This window comes from Acanthopagrus latus, chromosome 22, assembly GCF_904848185.1.
Source record: "Acanthopagrus latus isolate v.2019 chromosome 22, fAcaLat1.1, whole genome shotgun sequence".
NCBI classification, from domain to species: domain Eukaryota; kingdom Metazoa; phylum Chordata; class Actinopteri; order Spariformes; family Sparidae; genus Acanthopagrus; species Acanthopagrus latus.
Window position 1 is genome coordinate 21,766,766 of NC_051060.1, and position 20,489 is coordinate 21,787,254.

Genomic DNA, 20,489 nt, shown 5'->3' on the forward strand with positions numbered 1-20,489 from the left:
ATACATGTTGATGTGCAATATGCAACACATGGCCAATCAGTGATCTGCCTCCCTACATCTCACAGGCTCCACAGTTCTTCTTAACCTTTTTCAAATGTGCACTAAAAGCTGCATCGTCGCAGTCGCTGCTGTTGTACTAATGAAAATGTATGTAACTTATTACAGCACATATACGAAGGAAAAATAGCAAAAATGGTTTTACCTGAGCAGGGTCGATACCTCAAATGAACCGTTTTGAAATATACATTAAATGCTGAATGAATTGTAGTGATATTAGACGTTGCGGTAGTTATTGTTTCTGGTGAAACTCAGTGGTCAGGCACACACCGATTACTGGCCATTTTGCCTCAGACATCTGCTCGGTGCAGCAGCAGGGCCGGCAGCAGAGTCATAGCACATTTCATTCATAACGTGATGACAGTGAGGACAGTTGACCGACAAGATGATGGCAGAGGATTTGTTGCCAAAGCAAAAAGCAAAAGCGCCTATTGGGCAGTAATTTAAATTTAAACCCAGTGCCAACAGAGAACCTGATAACTTTTATGACGCAAAATGATTCTGTTACCTCTCTAAGTTGGAGAGTAAGCCTGTCGCCTGCAGCTCCTCTTCAAACAGCTTCTTCTTGTTCCACCAGTCCAACAGACTGAATAAGACAAATTTAAAAATTGATCCACTGTCAACAAATGCTGAAAATGGACCGTTGTTTTGTGCTGCAGGTGCATTTTTTGATGAACGACAGCGGCGTTTCCTGTAGCCAAATAAAAGTCAACTCGCGTTTCACGAGTTAAATGCTTTTAATGTGAAGCTGCAGCTGACCGAGATGTTGCAGTAGCGGGAAAAATGGAACTCTCCAGATCATGAGTGTCTTTTCTCGTGGGAAATCGGCATGCTGGGTATTACTGTGTTTTTCAGAAGATAACTTTACCTTAAAAGTTGTTAATTACTTGATATATTGAACTATGAAATAAACACTTCTGTTTAAGGAATTTAACAGTCACCCATGCCCTGTGACATTATTACAAATAACATGAAGTGTCTTGCTTTGAGGACGCAACAGCTCCTGCTAACACGGAGTCACTTCATTTTAACCTCAACTTTTACAGTAAGTTGTTTTTGCAGTCGGTCCTTATATCTGTACTCAGACTGCGGTTCAATCAATAAACCACAGGTAGCTATGTGGCATTCATGTGTGAGACCCTGGGTTATACATTTCCAAGTATACTCACTGAATGATACCACTTGAATAAAGGTATATACAAACACTTCCTCAACATTCTTCATAGTCTTTACAGATCCATAATTTGCTCTCTTATCAGGTCTTGTCCACTGTTTCCTGAAGATGCAATAACAATCGTTATTCGGTACTTGATTAATAAAACCAAAGACTTTCCATTTTTGTACATGGCACATGCCTTTGACCTCAAAGTCCCCTTTATACAACATTTAGAGAGGGGAAAAAAAACATGTACTTAATTCTTTCTCCCTATGCTGTATATTTGCAGCCTTTACTGAAGGTTATCCCACAAAAGCTATCTTGTGTGGGCTCTTGCAGACTTAGTTCAATGCCTTCTCTGCATAATGTAATGGATTTCTGCTGCTTCTAGTGTGCCCTTGTTCTTGGCAGTGTAAAGGGAGACCAAAAAAAAAAAAACTAAACAGCTTTTGCAGAAAGTCACAAAAATCTTCTGGACTATGGAGTGCAGCAGACGCACCAGATAGACAGTTCAAAACAGGTCGTAGCCGTTGACATTGATTAGTTTGCGCTTTGGCCATCGCCATCTTGGGTTTTTTTGGAGCCAGAAGTGATATATCGACAAGAGGGTGGAACCGGGGAGGAGCAAGAACCTGTGGAGACCACGCAGGTGGTAACAACTTGTCGATCACAAGCCGTGCTCCTAAAGCACACCTGGCTTTACCATCAGTTGTTCACCAAATAATGAATAAACCATAATCTACTAAATGAACATTGTGCTGCGTTAAAGAAGACGAGACAAATAAGCTAACTGGGTTTAGTTTAGTGAGGTAATAAATCACATGAGAAGTAGCGTCATTTTCTCATAAGCTTACATACAGTTGGAATGCCTTTTGAAACCAGCCGTCCCCCTGCTGGGCTTCAGGAAGAACGCAGGTTTAAGGCACTTCGCAGACCAGGCGGCTGCAACCACTTCTGTTGCACCGTCTATGATGCACAATGGCATGCGCCCAATTCACGAGATAAAATGAATTGTTCAGATTTTTTGAATACAAATGCACTCTGCCCCCAATTCCGACTCTTGTGGAGATAAAGTCCCTTTCCTTAATCCTTTGCGCCCACCTGTTTTTTTTTTTTTTATTCATGTGGAGGAATTTTCTGCCCTCTTGTTTCTCGGCTGAGGTGTGGAGCTCGTGTGATAAGAGAATATTACCTGGCGCTAGCTCTGCCATTGTTCCACCACGCGAGGACCTTGTTACTCTCTCTGTGTCAAATATTTTTAGGAGATAATACGAGCTTATTCTGTTGTAAAATTTGAGGTTATTAAAAGGGGTTACTGCAGAGAGGGAGAAGAGGTTATTGCAGAGGGAGTGCGAGTGAGGGGGGAGAGCGAGCGTGAGAGTGTTGTCCCACAGCTTTTACTTGCTCTGTCTGGCTCTATCGCCGCGTATCAGCTTGCCGTATTTGGACAGAGCAGACCTTGTGTGAGGGAGGAATAAATGAAGGGGGGATTCAGAGAGGGAATAAAACGCACGAGGATAAAAGAATGAAAGGGAGCACAACAGAGAGAGACATAAAGGAAGAAAGAGTGAGAGTGTTTTTTAGCTGGTAAATAAATGGACGGTCACAGCAGCTCAAGATACAGAAGGGCCAGTGCTCCCACCACAGGCTGCATGGTGCATCGCTCGCATCAAAGCTTTCCTAAAGATCCTTTCATATTTTCCAAAAGACTCTCACGCACTACGCTGGAGTTTTTGAACATGTGTCTTCTCATTAAATCCTGCCAATGCACACACAGTCATTCACTTGTGCATGCATACTGCTTTTGTAGACTCACACACACACACACACACACAGGCTGAAGCTGAACACAGAGAAGTCGGTATTTCAAGGCGAGACGCTCCTCTGTGAGGCAAGAGGCAGCGTGACAGACCCCAGCGTGCAGAATAAAGACCTATCATCCGCTGTCATTCTCTCCTTACAGACCGGGGGATTTTGCATGGGGCTCGCTGAAACCTGGTTTTGAGGTTGTTATTTATTTATTTCATCTGTTATCAAGGGCTCGGGAAGCATAACGTGCCTTTGGTGAGGAGGAGTACAACGCGCCGCAATCCCCTCAGTGATGGATTTCTCTACTCAGATCCTGTACCGCTTTGATTTATGATATAATATAGAGTGATACGCCGCTCATGCTACACAATAGCGCCATACCCCATACCGATGTAATTCCAGCTCGCCGCCGCCTCTTAGCCTATCACAGCCTGCTGTGTTTGGAAAAAGGGGAGAACCCTCAAATGCACTTCAAGGGCAATCTGATTGAATTAACCAGCCATTAGATGTATGAGATGAGCTGTAATTGCAGGGGTATTTATCTATTCAGATGAATGAGTTTTGACCGCAAGGTCATGATATTGCTGGGCCGTCCTCGGGAGTAGCTCGACTGAGCGTGTACCTGTTTGCGTCTCGCTCAGTTGTATTGTTTTAACCTCTCGGTCCCTCACGTAACAAATTTTAGCTCCTTATGGTTGTGGCACTGATGGTGTGTTTTTTTTTTTTTTATAGACCTGTTCAGCAGTGCTCATTTCTCTCCCCTCCTGTCGCAGCCCTCGTTAATGACTGGGAGAATAGGAATTAGAAGCAACAAATGAGCCGCAGTGTGTTCGTGTCAGTCAGGTGCGTTGGGAGCAGATGCTGTGAGCTTTCACATCTCCACGTCGACGCGCTCTCTCCCTAATTCACTCGGCGCCTCACTATGTTTTTTTGTCCCCCGGTGTTTTTCTGTCTTTTTAAACTCTGCTTTTGTGTCTGTATGCCCTACTTGCATTCGATAACAGACTTCCAATCTAACCTATACCCCCTTTCCTTCCCATTTCCTGCAGGCCTGCCCCCGTTGTTCCCTCTGAAAGGAAGAGGAAGTGATGTCACGCCACCACCACCGCTTTGAGAGGGACTATCGGGGACCCTGGGATCGGAGAGACATCCGTCCCTCAGGCCTGCACAATGGAGGAGCCAATCATAGCTGTGCCTCTGCCGTTGTCAATGGCAACAACCGCCCGGGGCTCCTTCCCCTCCCAGTCATCCCCTCCCTCCTCCCCACCCCGGTCACAGTTGCCGTGACAACATCGAGCAGCGACATAGCGGTCAAGCGAGGCATCACGGCAGCAGGATCAGTGGCTCCGGCGTCGGCCAAGGTAAGAGCCCCGTCCAGATGGGTGTCGCGACACCTGCTTCCCCCTGAACCGTCCCAGTGTTTGCTCCCGCTCTGTCAACTTTCTCTCCAGTCTTTGTCTCTCCCTGTGTCAACTTTTTAATCTCTGAAGACTCCCCAACTGGACATAATCTCCCAACTTTTTCTCCATGCTCCATCATTCTCTCTCCCTCTCCCTCTCTCGCTGTCCTCCAGTTCTCCTCTCTCACTTTCTCCAACTGTTTCTGCACTGTCCAACTCGCTGGCATGCCCGTCTTCATGGTTCAACTGCCTCAGCCCTTCAAGCCCGTCCGCTCTCTCCCTCCCTCTCTCTGCCGCCTCCTGTACTCTCCACCACCCCCCTCCACCCTTATCCCTCACTCCAGTTCTGCTGCTCTCTCTGCACTCTCTCTGTCCAATGTCCCATTCTTGCCAAACCATTTTCCTTCCATCTTCATTTTCCCTCTCTGCCAAATGGCAGGCGCGTCCTGCCTTTGCCTCCTCTGTAATTTTCTTCTTTCATTATGTAAATGACCTCTGACAGCGGCTCAGACGGGTGCCCCTTCAGAAGTGACAGTTAGAGCTGGTGTTGTTTCCTAACAAGGAAACAAACAACAAAAAAGAGGGGGGGACATCATTATAGAAACCCTGAGTTAATAGCAGATGTTAAAAAAAGAAGCATATTTCTGGCACGGCTGAAGATCTCTGCTTCCCAACCTCCTTGTTTGTTAATGTAGGTGTAGCTTACGTATAAATGATGCAGACCATATAGAGACATTGATATTTGATCCAAAGTAGACCATAAATCAACTTCTAATGAGGCCTCAAGTGACACAAAGATCAATATTTGAGTGTAGCATATGTGCATAGTCCCTCTTTGGACTATATGTCATATTTATATTGCATGTTTGCATGGAAACCTGCAGCTTGAATGTAGTCTGAGCAGTATAGTCAGAAGCTGTACAGTTTGTGTTCTCCACCCCCTCGTCCAGGGATTTGCTAGCTAGCTGGCTGTCAGCGGCGTGTGAAGAGAGGGGCCTTTACCAAAAAAGAGTTAGACATTTCAGCCTCTCCCCTGCCTCTGCTTCCATGGATACCATTCATCTTCCCTCAGCACTCCTCCTCACTATCAGATCATTTGCTCTAATTTGAACTTCAGCGGATCCATCTGGGCTTCTCCTCTGTTTTTTTTGTTTGTTTTTTTTTCTTTCCTTCACCTTCTCGTGGCTCTCGCTCTCAGTGGGGCCTGCACTCTGATAGCAAAGGTAAACAATGCTCTGGTAATTTAGCCCGTAAGTGCACATCATTAGCTGGCCTGCTGAATGCACTGACCACAGACACAGTAAATCTGCTCTGGCACTGCGTCGGCCCCTCCTTTTGTGCAGCTGAATAATTACATACATCCAGACAAAGTCTTGCCAACTCCCACCGTGGCTATTGTCATCGTTCAATGGCTGCCACAGCAATTAGGTGCATTGCCTCGCACGTGAATGCACAATTGTTTAAAGGTACTGTATATGTGGGAATGTGTGTGCGTATACGGGGCAGATATAATGCAGATCCTTTCCCCAGATGCCTCTCCGGTAGCTTTATTCAGGGATTTACCTTTTCTACTTTGTCTTGCCTTTGACAGTCCTTTGTCAGGCAGGCAATAGAGACCAGCAATGCTTAAAAGGGGAAATACCCCGAGTCTGGGCTCTGCTTTAATTATGGCCTAGAAAAGATACAGAGGCCTCAAGAGCCAGCCAATACCACAGGAGCTCGTCTCTCTGTCTTCCTCCGAGCTGTCCTCACTTGCTCCCTCTCTTTCGCTTTCTGTCATCTTCGATCAAAGCAGTTGGGGGTCACAAAGAGTCTGATGGACGGATGCAGCTCTCTCTCTCTCTCTCTCTCCGCGGTCCCCGTGTCTCTGCTCTGTCCGGGGCTACACTAAAAAGCTGACAGGCCGTTATTGATCTCCACTGTTCGGAGACTCTCTCTTTATAAGTACGGCCGGCCCACGTGGGGACACAGTCCGATAGCTAGACACGTTCAGGAGACAGCGTCTGTGTAAGTGTCTGTACGCGATACCCCTGCACACATTCCTTCGTGTTATAAAGCAGTAAGCGTTTCCCTCAATGTGAAAAAAGCAGGTGTTTCGGTTTAATGCATCCAACCTGTCTTCGTTTGGTTTGCTTCAGGTTTAATGATTATGTAAAGAGTTTTGTGGCTGGCATGATGGAGCATATGCACGCTGATGCACACGTGCATCAGCGTGCATATGTGAGGATGTGTGTCGGACAAACGCTGAGAGTGGAAATGTACCATCTGGCCGCATTGTCCATCCTGATGTAAAGCTAACCACATGGAACAGCGCACTATATTTAATTTAGAGCTATACTCTGTTATCTACTGCCGGGCCATTAATTATTTTTTTATGTATTTCTGTGCCGTATTCACGGATACATCGCCACTACACACATTAAGTCAGTGTTATTAATAACCACAGCCTCTTTCTCTTGCTGATAAACATAATAAGTACATGTCAGCAGAAAGTCCAGTTTGACTTTTATATGCCATTCTGGCTCTTTTTAGTGTGATCCAGAGCACCATTTCCACAGAGTATCATTTTTACTCAATTTACTAGGTGATAATTAAAATGGCCTGTGTTAACATTAGCTGAGTGTTTATGATGTGGCTTATTGGATTTGCAACAAAAAAAAGAAAACGTTTTTGAAGATGGTAGCAGCCAAGCAAGCTAATTTTAGGTCGACAAGACGGATGCACGGTAAACAAAAACATGTCAGCACGATGATTGATTTTCACCCTGTATATGTTTTGTACAGGCATGCAGAGACATGAAGAAAGAGACCTGGGAATAAACACAAATGGAAAAACACTAGATTAAAAGAATTCTTTGACGATTAAAATATAAATCTTGTACAGTGTTTTAACCTTATTATTTGTATGGCTGGGTGATATGGCCATGAAATGATAGTGTGAAATTTTTAAGCTACATTGCGATACACATACGTCTCGATATGCTGAATCCTAAAAAAAATCACTTCATGAATGGTAAGACTGGGCTACAAAATCAAATATCTGCCCCTACCACTAACTGTCGAGTTACATGAGTTAGTGGTTGAAATCCCCTCTGTGAAACGGACAAACCCTTCAACACATAATTCATTGTCATCAATAACGTTTATTGTAAACGTAAAGGTAAATTCAAATTCAAGATTTCGTCACCGGACTACTAGCGGGGATTCAAATGCTAACGTTAGCAACCCATTCTCCAACCCTGCTAGTCTGCGCTGATATCACATCAGCACCACCAAGCGAGGCAACGTAGCTGCTGGATCATCAAAGAGGGGCTACGCAACTTTGAAATAATGTGAAAATATGGAAGTCTTGCGCACGAGTCAGCAACAACAATGTAACGTTAGCTACCCGGCTAGTTAGCTTTCCCAGATATCAGCAAACTAGTGATTGTTGTAACGCAGCCTTTAAACTAAGGACAAGACATCACTTGACATCCTATTATGATTTAATCCAGTACTCTCAAATGTTATATACTGTATAGTCTCATACCACAATAGCAAAAAATACACATAATTATTATGACCTCCTTTCAGACGCTTTTTACGATGTGTTAATGCTTGTGCTTCCCTTGTGTTGAAATGGCCCTCGGCTTATAAACCTCAACTGTGCTGTCAAACATCACCAGATTTTCTTTTGACTGCTACGATAAAGAAGGGGCTCTATAACAGTGACTTGAGGTCACAGTGGAAACATTTAGTTCCTTCTGAAATAAAGATCTAAGCCGGGTTAAATGTTTGCACAGTAACGCTGCCGCCTGTTTTTCAGTGTTAGCGAGGATTTTATGGGGTTTAGAAAAAAAAACGAGCCAAAGCTGGAGTTTTTATCTGAGCACATGATACTACTCAGAATCACATCTTCCCACAGATAGCCCTCTGAAACATATGAATTTCTCTGCATGGCTTAATCCCTTTTAATATGAATTTTCTTTTTTAATCCATCCTCCCCTGATATTTAATAGCAGCAGTGCTGGAATTTGTGTATTTTTCCCAACATTTACTGAACTTAAATGAAGGCTAAATAAAAGAACAGACAGTTATGTGTTGATCAAAGGAGTTCCACGGACTAATAACTGTTGTTGGTTTGGGGATTTTTGCTCGTGGGCTTGAGTCGATTCTCTGTATCACTGGCTTTTTGATTCGCTCTGTTCACATCTCATTCATTTTCTCTCTGTTGAAATGTTTGCTGATGGAGTTTAGTTTCTGATGTGCTGAGCAGTCTGGAGCCTGCAGAATGAGCTTCTCCTTCAGCTTGCAGCCATCTCATTAGTTTAATGCCGTTGGAAACAAACAAAGTTTTTACTCGTGTTATTCCGGTCAGGTCGCCGCGGTGGCGCGGTGCAAAAAGATTACCCTGTGCGTTTTTGAAGCATTGCGACAACAATTCATAGAGCTGAAAAAATCAAAAGCAAACAAGCAGAAATGTGCAATACATTAGTATTTAAGAGTTTATTTGTCCATCTCAGCCTGATTATAAGATGATATACGTTTTCTCATTGGCGAGTCTCCTCGTTTCAGCCCTAACCCTTCTTTTGGTCTTTTCTTTTTTTGTTGTTGTTGATGCACTGACGGAGAGTATAGTTACGTCCTGAAAACTGCAAAGGGTGGTTTTTAGTGCTTCAAAGTCAGTCCTGAGGATTTGTAATGCCAGTCAACAGTTGTCTTTGTGGCTTCACATTGACATTGTTCTCAGTAGTTGCTGCACACTTCACTCAGTCTACAAAGACACGAGAGTTCGAGCGTGGCGCTCCTCCCAGGAAAACAAAGTAGCACCGAGGCCAGCAGCTTGTTTACAGTGAAGATGGGTATTCTTGATATCTGCCTTCAGTTCTGTTTATTAAAAGTCGTCCTCAACCGAGAGCGTTACCCCGGCTTCAGTGACTATACGTCCTGCCGTTTGATCGTCGGCTGATAGGGGCTTGAATTGAAAACCTGCTGTTGGCAGTCCATTAAAGCGTTTTTTTTTTTTCTTTTTCCCGGAGAAGGCCAAATGAAGCGTTATGTTCTGCTGAGCACGCCTCGACAGAAACCACATCGCATGACAGATCGCACCACCTGGCAGAGATTCTTTGACAATAGGCGCTCACTCCATTATCTTAATGCATCTAATGTTTAGCCATAGTAGTACGCATGTTGAATGCAGTGTAGTGTGTCCCGACTGGTTGAGTTGTTTTTTTAAGTACGATATGAGCGAAAACTTTCTTCATGTGGCCCTTTTTTGAGAACAAAATTCTTAATTTCCAAGCATCGACGGTGCCAATCAATAGAGCTCGTCTTGAAAACAAAAAAAACACCCATTGTGCCTTTTTGGTCATTGATTTCAGCCAGGTCAGCTAACCAATGGATTGAAGCAGACCCCATGCCGCGGCCAACACAACATGGTATCCAGAGAACAGCGGGTGTCGTGGCCTCACCCTGACACAATCAGAAAAAAGAAAGAAAACGCACACAAAGCAATCCCCATCGTGAGTGATTTATTTTACTCTTTTTTCTTTTTCATTTTTCTTTTTTTTTGTTGCTGCGATCACATCGAGGCAAATGTGTCATTTTTCCTGGCAGTGACAAGGCGAATGAATGACGGTGAAATGTATTTTGTCAGCTTTGAAACATTCAACATTTTTAAGGCACCTGCAGCAGAGGAAGGTTTGATACGAACGTGCATCGCCTCTGTAGGGCATCAGCTTTCATTCTTTCATTTTCTTTTGTCTTGTTTTTTTTTTTTTTTTTTAGCTTTTATTTTTGTCATTGGGGGGGCCTTTTTAAAATCTGCATCAAGTGCCAACGTCAGTCTCGTGTCACGGAGCCGGTTAATGAATACACTGGAAGATTCTGAAATCAGTGAATCTTTATTGAGGTTCAGGCGCGAAAGGCGAAGGCTCCTTTTGAAAACCGGGATAACCTTGTGACGAGTCGCTGTGAAATGTATTGAATATGAGATGATTAAAGTTTAAGAAGGCGCACGCTGGGGGAGCTGGATGAGGGAGACAGAACGGAGACAGAAGATGGGGGGGGAAGGAAGGGAGGGCAGGCGGCGGGCTGGCAGAGAGCTGCTTTTGAAATTAGCTTCAGATAAGAGAAGGAAGCTACAATTGTTTTATCAAATAGTGAGACTCCCATCACCCGAGAAAGATGAAAACTTTACATTCCCAAGGCAGACAGACTCACCATGGGGTCTGAAAGGAAAAACCCCAGCTACCTTGTGAGAAAAGCCAAAAAACATTAAACGTAGCTGGGAGAGAAATGGTTGCTTCACAGCTTGAAATAATGTCATCCAGGCCCGCCTGCAGTTGTTATACTGATGGACATAAAATGATGATGTGCTCAATGTGATTATAGATTACTGAATGTTTATACTGCTGATACTTATTTCTCGATGATCGAGGATTTTGCGTTGTGGGTTGTTTTTTTTTATTCTTGACATTTTAGCTTAAATGGGAAAAAAAAAATATAAAATACGCACTCAGAATCCTCCCTAAGTACTAAGCTTTTATCTTCCTCTGAGGAGCAGAAAGGTAAACAATCTTCACACTCCGCTGCCTGGATTTGATTTATTAGCCTCTACTGTACGTGTTGTCATCCTGTCACAGACTCGGTGCGCGTCATTTGCATTCACAGTGAAAATGTCACAAATTCCGGCTCTCCGGAGACAATTCCTGAGAAGCGGACCAAACTGATTGATTAGAAATACTTTATCTCACCGCCTCGGCTGTCATTCATTATCCATACGCCATCGTGTAAAACCTGAAGGCTTTTTTTTTTTTCCCCTCTCTCTCTCTCTGCAGGTGAGTCGAGTGTCTTTTTTTTTTATCTAACTTTCGGTGTTTGAACAGTTATGCAATTTTAGATATGTGGAGCCAGAGGTCTGTTGCACATTTTTGTTCTTTGTAAGCGGTGCATGTGTCACAATGTGCGTCGGCGCTACAAAGTCAGCCCGTCTGACAGCTCTCTCCGTCTCGTCTGTCCAGTGGAAATGTCAGTTTGGATAAAGACGGCCCCCCAGAGGTCACGCAGGAAGCCCCCGACTGTTAAACGTGTCACTATTAAAAAGATAAAACCCGCCACTCCCTTGTTTTTGGCTCCTGTGATTAGATCTTTTCCTCACTCTGAAAACAGGTTTCTGAATTCCTGGCACAATGCGCTGATCATTGCTGTTCCCAAGAATATATTCAGAGCTCGTCTCAGATGGGTACACCTGATTTTAATTGGTCTGACAGCTTATGAACTGAGAGTCATGGTTTTCCCGCTCCACTGTTTTACTTTCCATTAGTCATGCATTAATTCCTTTTTTTTTTTTTTCATAAACACCAAACATCAGCGCGATGTTTGCGGACAAACAAATCCGCTGTCAGGCTCCTACAACAGTCATTAAGAAACAGCGGACCTCGGGGGAACAAAGCGCGGATTAAGGCGGTGATTTTCCTTTAAGATGATATATGGAAACTTTTCGGTGTTAATGAGCAGCGGTGATTGTGTGTTTACTGGGGAGCAATTGCACCGGGGTCTGGATGTCTCGGGCACCATGTGGGGAGAATTACAGCTTTTCCACTCAGAATCAGACCAGGCTATGCCGCCGTGATTGCTAATCAAGTGTAGAGATACAGAGCCAGCCAGACAGAAAGCCAAACAGACAGACAGACAGACAGAAAGACAGAAAGCCAAACAGACAGACAGACAGACAGAAAGACAGAAAGCCAAACAGACAGACAGACAGACAGAAAGACAGACAAGACACCTCAGTCATGAGTACTGCACACTGTCAAACTGTCAGAGCGAAAGGCACTGTAAAAAGGGAACTGTCAGGCTTCATTTTTTTTTTTTTTCTTATCGGCATTTGAAATCGGATGGATGGAAAATGGGGGCCATGGATCTGATGACAGATTTATCAGAAATCTCACACTCCTCATCACACAGCCAGGACACCGTCATCTTCTTTTGTCAACAGAAAATATTGACAGCGGCCTCCTTGATTTAAAGAAGAAAAAACTCCACACGTAAAATGAAACAGTTGGCAGATGTGGGACGATAACAACGCGACAGGTCAGAGAACGGGCGAAGGCAAGTGTTATCTTTGTCTGTCTTGTCAATCTCACTGTGACAGGATGTTCCACAGGTTTCATCCAGTCCCTCTCCTCTCATGGGTCCGCCCGCGTCTGTCTTTCTGTCTACTGGGCTGAGATCCCGGCTGACCCTTTGTACCAACAATGGAACGCCGCATTTATCCATCCAACCCGCCTGTCTTTCCTATCGCGGTTCTGGAAAAACCCGGGCCAAGTCGTCATTCTCTCCTCCTCAGCTCCTGGTGCATCTGCTTCATCAAAAATGGATTTGTAATCCTCTTGGAGGAGCTCAAACAGAGACAGGCAGAGACGGGTTGTTTGTTTCTGGAAACCGTTGATATCCCAAAATAGGGAGACCTTTCAGGGTCCTGGCTTTGTGGTGGGCTGGTGATGGTTACAGCAGGCTTTACAAAAGACTGCATGTGCAGCCCTGGCAGGAGAAGAGAAGACGGTCCAGAAGGGGCTTGCTCTCCTCTTTTTCTGCCTTGTGTGTATGTGTGTGTGTGTGATTGTGTGTGTGCGTGTGTGTGTGTGTGTGTGTGTGTGTGTGTGTGTGTGTGTGGGTGGGAATGGAAAGCAGCTTCCTTTAACACACCGGCTGTCTTATGAGTCTGGCTCCAAACTGACGGCCCGATGGCTCGATCTAATAAGCAGTCATCGGATATCAGATTCAAATCTCTTTCTGCTGCGGGAAAGACGAGATGCGAGGCCCTTCTCTATTTATGTCACAATGACTATGCAACGGGAGTGTGTGATATTGAAAGGGCCGAGGAGAGTGTGTTGTCATCCAATACTGTACATCTGCTCTCCCAGCAGTACACAGAGATCATTGTCTCGCCGGTCTTTGACTGAGCAGAAACTGGCACGTTGGACGTCACTACACAAACAAAGGTGTGTTTACAAGCGCAGATTCGTCTCGGGGGTTCGGTCCTCCTTTTCTCTCTGTCTGTCTTCTGCCGCTCACAGATGGGTTGGGAAATTAGGAGCTTATTCTGCTCTCTGCAGCAGCTCAGTTGATAAAAGTAACAGTCATAGGAGCCCCTCTCCCACGCTATCACCCCCTGCCTTTTATCGCCCTCCATCGCACTTCCATTACTGTTTCTATCTAATTCTTCAGCCCATCTCTTCCCCCACCAGACCACCATCCCTCCAGCCACTTCAAACAACTTCTTGTCTTTGTTGAAGCATAGATCCTCATTCCTGCGTCAGCGTTGCCTCCCTCTGAGCGCGCTTGTGTGAAATTGGATTGCTGATCCGTTGGCGCTGAGTGGCAGAGATGTAATATAGGATAGCGGCAACCGCATGTTCTGATGCCAGAGACAGCTGTTACAGGACACCGGCGGATCAGAGCTGATGCTTGACTCCTAGTCCTCATCTCTCCAAGACTGGAAATGCTCTCGGCAAATCTCATGACAACATAAAGGCCAACGGCGGCGAACAACAAACAGAAACGCGTGAGGCGGTGGCCAGGCGCAGTGCACTCCACAGCGTGAGGAGGATTGTGAGATCTGCTCGATTTGCTTGAGTGTCGAGGCCTCAGCGTTGATCCCTGGCCAATTTGCAGTGGCTGTCGTTTACATTTATCATCATCATCCGTTGTCGCTGCTGGCCCTGCGTCTCGCTGCTCGTCTTCTTCAGAGGATGAGGAGTTTGTGTCACAGGTGAAAGTGATACTTCACACAAGTTTATGATTATCAGACTCTCACACTCCGTTGGCCCGACAGGTGGATGTAAAAACTGTTTCCAGGCGGTGATCAGCTTTAGTTGAAATCTCTGGTTTCGCTGAGTTTCCGAAAGTGGCTTTTTACAGTTACAGTAATGAATGCAAGAGGGATCTGATACATTGACACTCAAAAGCTTGCCTATTATTTAACCTCCAATTTACACCTGTCTACGTACAATTCGCAGGTTGACGCGCAGTTTATAGAACGGAATAATGTAAGTGCTAATGGCATGCAGCACTAATGTCGGGTAATATGCTGACACACACAACATGTTCAGGATGATCTCAAAAGTGTCTGCTGCTCATTTTAAGGCTACTTTTCTAAAGCAGTGGAAATGAATTCAGTGAACCCAAAGAAGGAACCTCGGCTCTGTAGTTCAAGGCCGCCATTCAACCATCGCTGTAATTGAACACATCATCAAATGAGCGGATCAGCTCTCTAGCCCTTCAAAGACCCACACTTAGTACCCACATTCCCCTTCAAGTGTTAAATGAACCCCCTGCTGAGCCTAGCTGATTCTATGTCATTTGGGTTTCCTCTGGTGGGGGGAAAAAAAAAACTGCAAGCGTGTTTTCCCTTCCTCCATAGCCGACACCCCCCTCTCCCTTTGTCTGTCCTGTTCCACAATCGCAGAATAAAGAGCGGTGGCATTTAAAAAGGTCCACATGTGGAGGGGTTGACATTCAAAGTGCTGCCACCTTAAGGTTAACTCCAAACGAAAGGTGATGGTGAATGCGGGCTTTTAAAGCATCAGTCATGTCATGTGGAATATCAGATATCAGCGAGGAGGCAGACGGAGTAGCGTTTTAAGATGCACAGGTAAACAATACATTTCTCTCCAGGATGTCTGGCACCTCTCTCGGCTTCGCCTCACACTTGTGTTATTAAGGTCTCCGGGTGCTCTCGGCATCAGAAAAACTGGGGGAGTTTTCCTGGTTGTCTGGTTGCGCTGCTCCTAGGTGTATTTGTGCAAATGAGCATGGCTACAAAAAGAGGAGTTATGGACAATTGCCCTGCCCGAGGCTGAGTCTTGATTCCCGGTAAAAACTGAGAAACTCTTTTCCATCTTTTTTGAAAAAGGTGGACAAAAGTGCCTGCACTTTCCCTGACTGTAAATAGACATTGACAGCCTTTGCTTTGAAATTTCTTTGCTTGACTTGGTTGGGTTTTCAGTTGGATGCACAAAAGAGAAAATAAGCAAAGCTTAAAGAGGCTTCCTGAGAACTCTTGGCAACAAAATCATTAGCCAATTGACCCCCAACCCCCCCCCCTTCTTCTTCTTTTTTTTTAAAAAAAAACATGATAGCATTGTCTGCAAATCTGAACTAAAAGAAGTCCACCGCAGCTCCTAGATGAGCTGCTGTGAAATTTAGTAGAGACATTCAAGGTGTCCAAACAATACAGCTTAATGACTTAATTCACCTTGCGGCAATATCAGGTCAAAGTTTTAATTATTCCATCACTTTGGTTTATGATCAAATATCTGCAAAACTAATGACTTTCCCATCAGCCTCGGGTGTCCTTCGTGTTAGGTGCTCAATGGAGAATGTTAAAATGCTAACATGCTAAAATTAAACATGAACTTTGAGGGTTTCCAGCGTCCTAACCATCAGAACACCCTTAGAAAAAAAATATTAGTAATATTACACTGTAGCTGTCAACATATCAGTGCAGCGTGTCTAAAGTTTAGCCTGTTTGCCGCTGATTAAATGCTACAACTCCCGAAGACTCGAGCCAAGTTGTCTTGCTTGGTTGCCTCGGCTAGCTCAGGAGTTAGCAACGACTTTTGATCATGGCTCACTGACCTCTCTGAGATGGACTGAACTCTGAGGTGGACCAGCTTTTCTCATTTTGAGAAACAAGCCAGGGTTAGGGTTAGCATTTCACTCGAGACAATAACATTTACGCTTCAACATCCTAATAGTTATAATCACAGTGGTGTTTGTTTGTGACAATTAGAACAAAATGTGTGAGTATCATAAACTTGTTGTTGCCTCAGAACTCATTTTCTGCAATAATCCAAAAATCCAATTGAAAAACCCCACAGGCTCTCCGTCGAGGGAAGCAGGGCGGTCATCCCTGCAGAACTCTGCTGGCAGCTTTGTTGAGTAGTTATTGCTCAGGAAAGTGGGAAAATGATTTATTGTTTAAATATTTTTTATGCACTTCTCCCTGCACTATTATATTGTCAGCACCAGTATGTAGGAAACAAATCTTTTTTTTTTCTTTTCCTCTTACACAAAAAAAAGGCCCTCCAAAGGTTGAGGTTGTGTTTTTTTTTTTTTTTTTTTTAAATAATCCAGCAAGGTCATTATGACAGAAGCTTCTCTTGGACTTCAGAAAACTTTTTTTTTTATCCGTCTCTCATTATTCTTCCATTTCTCCCAGTCCATTATGCGACTGTCCCTGGTATTGTGGTCCAGTTGCTGTGGGCCATCCGTGTGTGCAGAGCTCAGGGGATCCATTTTATGAATACACACATAAATAATAGATATATTTTAAATGCAAATTCTAATAGGGACTTTGGGGGTGACTCAATCATGCAGCATTTGTGGTTTGACCTTAACTCGGGCTAACAAATTACTGGGAGCTCGGTGTTTCTCATTAGGAGCGCCACGCATCATCACACTGCCAAGTACTCCTCTGCCATAACCACAACCACTGTACACACCATGTAAATGTTTCCCTTTCATCTCTGCACAGTTTAGTAGTGTGACTTTTAACATGTGCTTTTTTTTTGCACTGCTGCCGCACAGCTGAAGTGTTTCCTGGCACGAGTAACACTTTACATCAAATGGCATCACTACAACAGTGGATGTGATCCACAATTTATGAGCAGGAGCAGCTTCATGTTGCTGATATCAGAGTAGAATACAGAGGGATAATCCCACAGTTGCTCTTGTTGTTGTTCTGCTTCTCAGAACTTTTCTGTTTTAAAATTGGCCAGTGTCTGACGGATGATTCAATAGATAAGCGCAGGTGCTTATCAGACTAAGCAGGGATGGAAGAAAGTATTTTCACACTGAAAAAAATTCAGTTAAAAGTTGTTCTGCAGTCATTAAAGTCAAGAAATATTCCAAGTAAAATGTTGTAATCTGTAAATGATACATGATGATTCATATTTCTTTGCTCATAATCAAAATAATTGCAGCGTTTTACTGCTAATGTCACTGCAAAGTTTCATCCTGCTAGCTATCTGCTTCACATACAGTTATATGAGTTGGCGCCCTCTAAAGGGAAGTCCTGAGGTGAGTAGTGGAATATTAATTGGATAAAACAAGAGATTATTTTGTATATTTAGTTTTGTGGCCCCAAACATTTCCCTTTTCACATCTGACATGTGAAAAGGGAAGGTTGGAGCCAAAAAGATTGTCAACTACTACTTCAGTCACAGTGCCTTTATTTAATAATCATACAAAATATGATCTGGAATGTAACTATCAATTACAGCTGTGAATTGCAGCAAAGTAATAATTACAAGATTAATCACATATAGTGAAGTAGAAGTTGAAGATAAAATGGAAAAAATACTCCAATGGTCCAACTCCTCCACCAAAATATTAGTTTTTTGTCACGGAAATGGAAATTTTCTCGTGTCTCCTTAAAAATATCTGCCAGTTCCATGTTAACACATGTTGTAACACAGTCTTGAACTGTGGTCACTGGCTTGTTGGCAGCGTTCTCGCCTTTAACTCCTCCACCATCCCCTCCACCTCTTAATATAACAGTCATATAATGTGACATGTTTTTTTTTTTTTTACAAACGTCAACATGGTGTGTAGCCTCTGACACGTGCCAATGTGATCAGTCATTTGCAGAAATGTTAACTGCCAACATTTCATACATATCCTGGCGACCGTGCTGGCTCGGCGCTTATCTGGCAGATGAAACTCGCCGATCATAAATTGCTTGATGCACCTCAATAAAAAAAATGAGGATAAGTTTAAAAAAAAAAAAAGTCCACGATCATCACATCTATCAGTTCATCATCTATACCTGCGTATCCTGCCGAGCATCACAGGGGTTATTCCATCATGCACCGGTGGAGACATGGAGAAACCCTGGATCAGGTATCGCTGTGTGAGCTAACACACACAGAGACACTCGACCTGCATGTCTGGACTCACACAGATACGAGCTCACACCCAGGATCTGGCTGTAAGGCAGCAGTGCCAACATACATAATAAAAAAAAAAACAGTATTTTGAAAAAACTCCTCTGAATTTGGAAACAATTGAAACAATAAATCTGGACTGTGTATCAAAGCGGGGGACATTTACTGCATCTTCAACACAAATTCAAGGATGTGTTTCCATAAAAGAACGTCGTAAAACACTCCAAGAAATAGATGCAATCATAGCGAAGAGCTTAGACTTACTGCGGTTATTGTGTTACACAGACAGTTTATGTGTATTGTGTTGTGAATAAGGCCGCTGACCAAATTTGAGATTACATCAGACAACTCTTGACTGCCTCTGCATCAATTTTCCAATCCTGTTTTACAGCTGCCCCACTAAACACCGAGTCCGGTCCTCACATTCCTCGCTGCTTAAATCAACAGCTGGCCCATCAGAGTACCTCCGACTCTAAATCCATCCTAATCCCTGACACATGTTTCAAAGACTCCGCGGCCACAAAATGCCGAAAAGTGCAGATCCGTCATCAAAGGCCACACAGTTTGCATTCCCCCTGTAATTCTGCTCTAATATCAGCACCGCAAACTATATTGCACACCGTAATCAGATTAGATACTTCTGGGAAATAACAGTTGATAATGTTTGAAGAGGAGGATAATATCCCTGTTCAAATTAGTCTGCAAATTGGAATGGAATAAATTGTCTGTTCAACATAATATTTTACCGAGTCTAGAGGCAAAGCAATCCAAAAGTAATTGAAAGCAATTAGATTATGATTACTAAATTTGATTAATCTGCCGGATTACACTACTGGTTGACAATTTCAAGTAGGTAATCTGTAACAGTGCAGTAATATGTAACAGAGTATATAGTTTCCTGGGTAATACTGGTGACAGAGTAGTACATGTTCTGTATGAATAATATTGCTCAGTTTCAAAGCTCTATTTAAAATTAGCATTCATTTTATTCTGTTTTCTTTTTTTTTTTTCTTTCAGTTCTCAGCTTCTTACTTTTAAACTGGGTTAGCAGTGACATCAGCTTTAAAGTTATTCTCGACAAACTAGAAGTAAACTAATTCCACTATAATCAATCATTGTCAGTGTACCAGCTTTATTAAATCAGGTAATTACTTTATAATTGCTTGCTGCTGAAGTGGTGTGCTTCTTTACATACTGGGGAGATTATGTCTTAAATTGCGACACAGGTGCGTGAGCGACTTTGTGGGTCCGGACTCCCGCCGCCACAGCAGCCGAGCGTCTTTTTCTTTTTTCTTTTGTTGACTTGTTTTTGGATGCGCCGATCTCCGTGAGTGTCGCTGCTTTTGGACTTGGCGGTCTGATTCAGTGTGGTTTAGTGCCGTCCGTGCCAGGAAGAGCTGTCTGTCATTACCTGTCACTTAGAAAGAGAGCGCTTGTGTGTGTGTGTGTGTGTGTGTGTGTGTGTGTGTGTGTGTGTGTGTGTGTGTGTGTGTGTGTGTGTGTGTGTGCGCACGTCTTGACTTGACACAGATGAAAATGTAAGGTATGATTGTTGTCTCGCTGCCTGTTTCCCCCCTTCCATTATGACATCAGCCTGTTCATTTGATCCATTACTGGTGCTATTACTGTGAGCTACAGCCTAAATGTCAGAACGGTTTGAGTCATTTTCCCATTTTGGTCCAAAAAAAAAAAAAAAAAGAAAGAAAGAAGAGGATTTCTCCGTCCCACAGCGCTGCCTTCCGTCTGCGTGGAGGTTGTTTTTTGTTGTCATTGGAAATTCTCCAGCTGCAATTAAGAAGCTGATTTCGGGGGGGCTGTTTTGCACCGTCTCGCCACATCTCGAGCGTCTCCTGATGTATGTCGGCACGCAGCGTAAAGAGAACACTCTCAAGGTCAGATTGAAATTGGAACCATTTCATCATGAGGCATTATGGGAAGTGCCGTGCATCTGAGTGGGGGGGCAATAAATATTGTCAAGCGCGAGCCAAGCGCCGTCAGTATACAGCCCTGCTTGCATGTGTTATTTTTAGCGGCGGGATTTATTGCGGGCTTGATTCTTTTTGCAGCGCTGTTTAAATGTTTACACTTGCAGATGTACGACCCCGCCTCCAGTGATGTCATGATTCCACGGTCCTCAC

The 20,489-nt window shown here is 43.8% G+C and overlaps 1 protein-coding gene across 10 annotated transcripts in view; it reads left to right on the forward strand.

The window, feature by feature from the left end:
• Positions 1-20,489, forward strand: part of LOC119012548 (kelch-like protein 29) — a 224,580-nt gene that overhangs the window by 70,911 nt on the left and 133,180 nt on the right. For 9 of the 10 annotated variants that reach the window (XM_037086473.1, XM_037086470.1, XM_037086471.1 and 6 more), the window contains one exon: positions 4,072-4,383. In XM_037086473.1, the coding sequence (XP_036942368.1) occupies positions 4,111-4,383 (273 nt within the window). In that variant the 5' untranslated portion in view covers positions 4,072-4,110. Of the gene's footprint in view, positions 1-3,772; positions 3,866-4,071; positions 4,384-20,489 lie in introns of those variants that run through there. The other variant, XM_037086478.1, reaches the window with a different exon arrangement.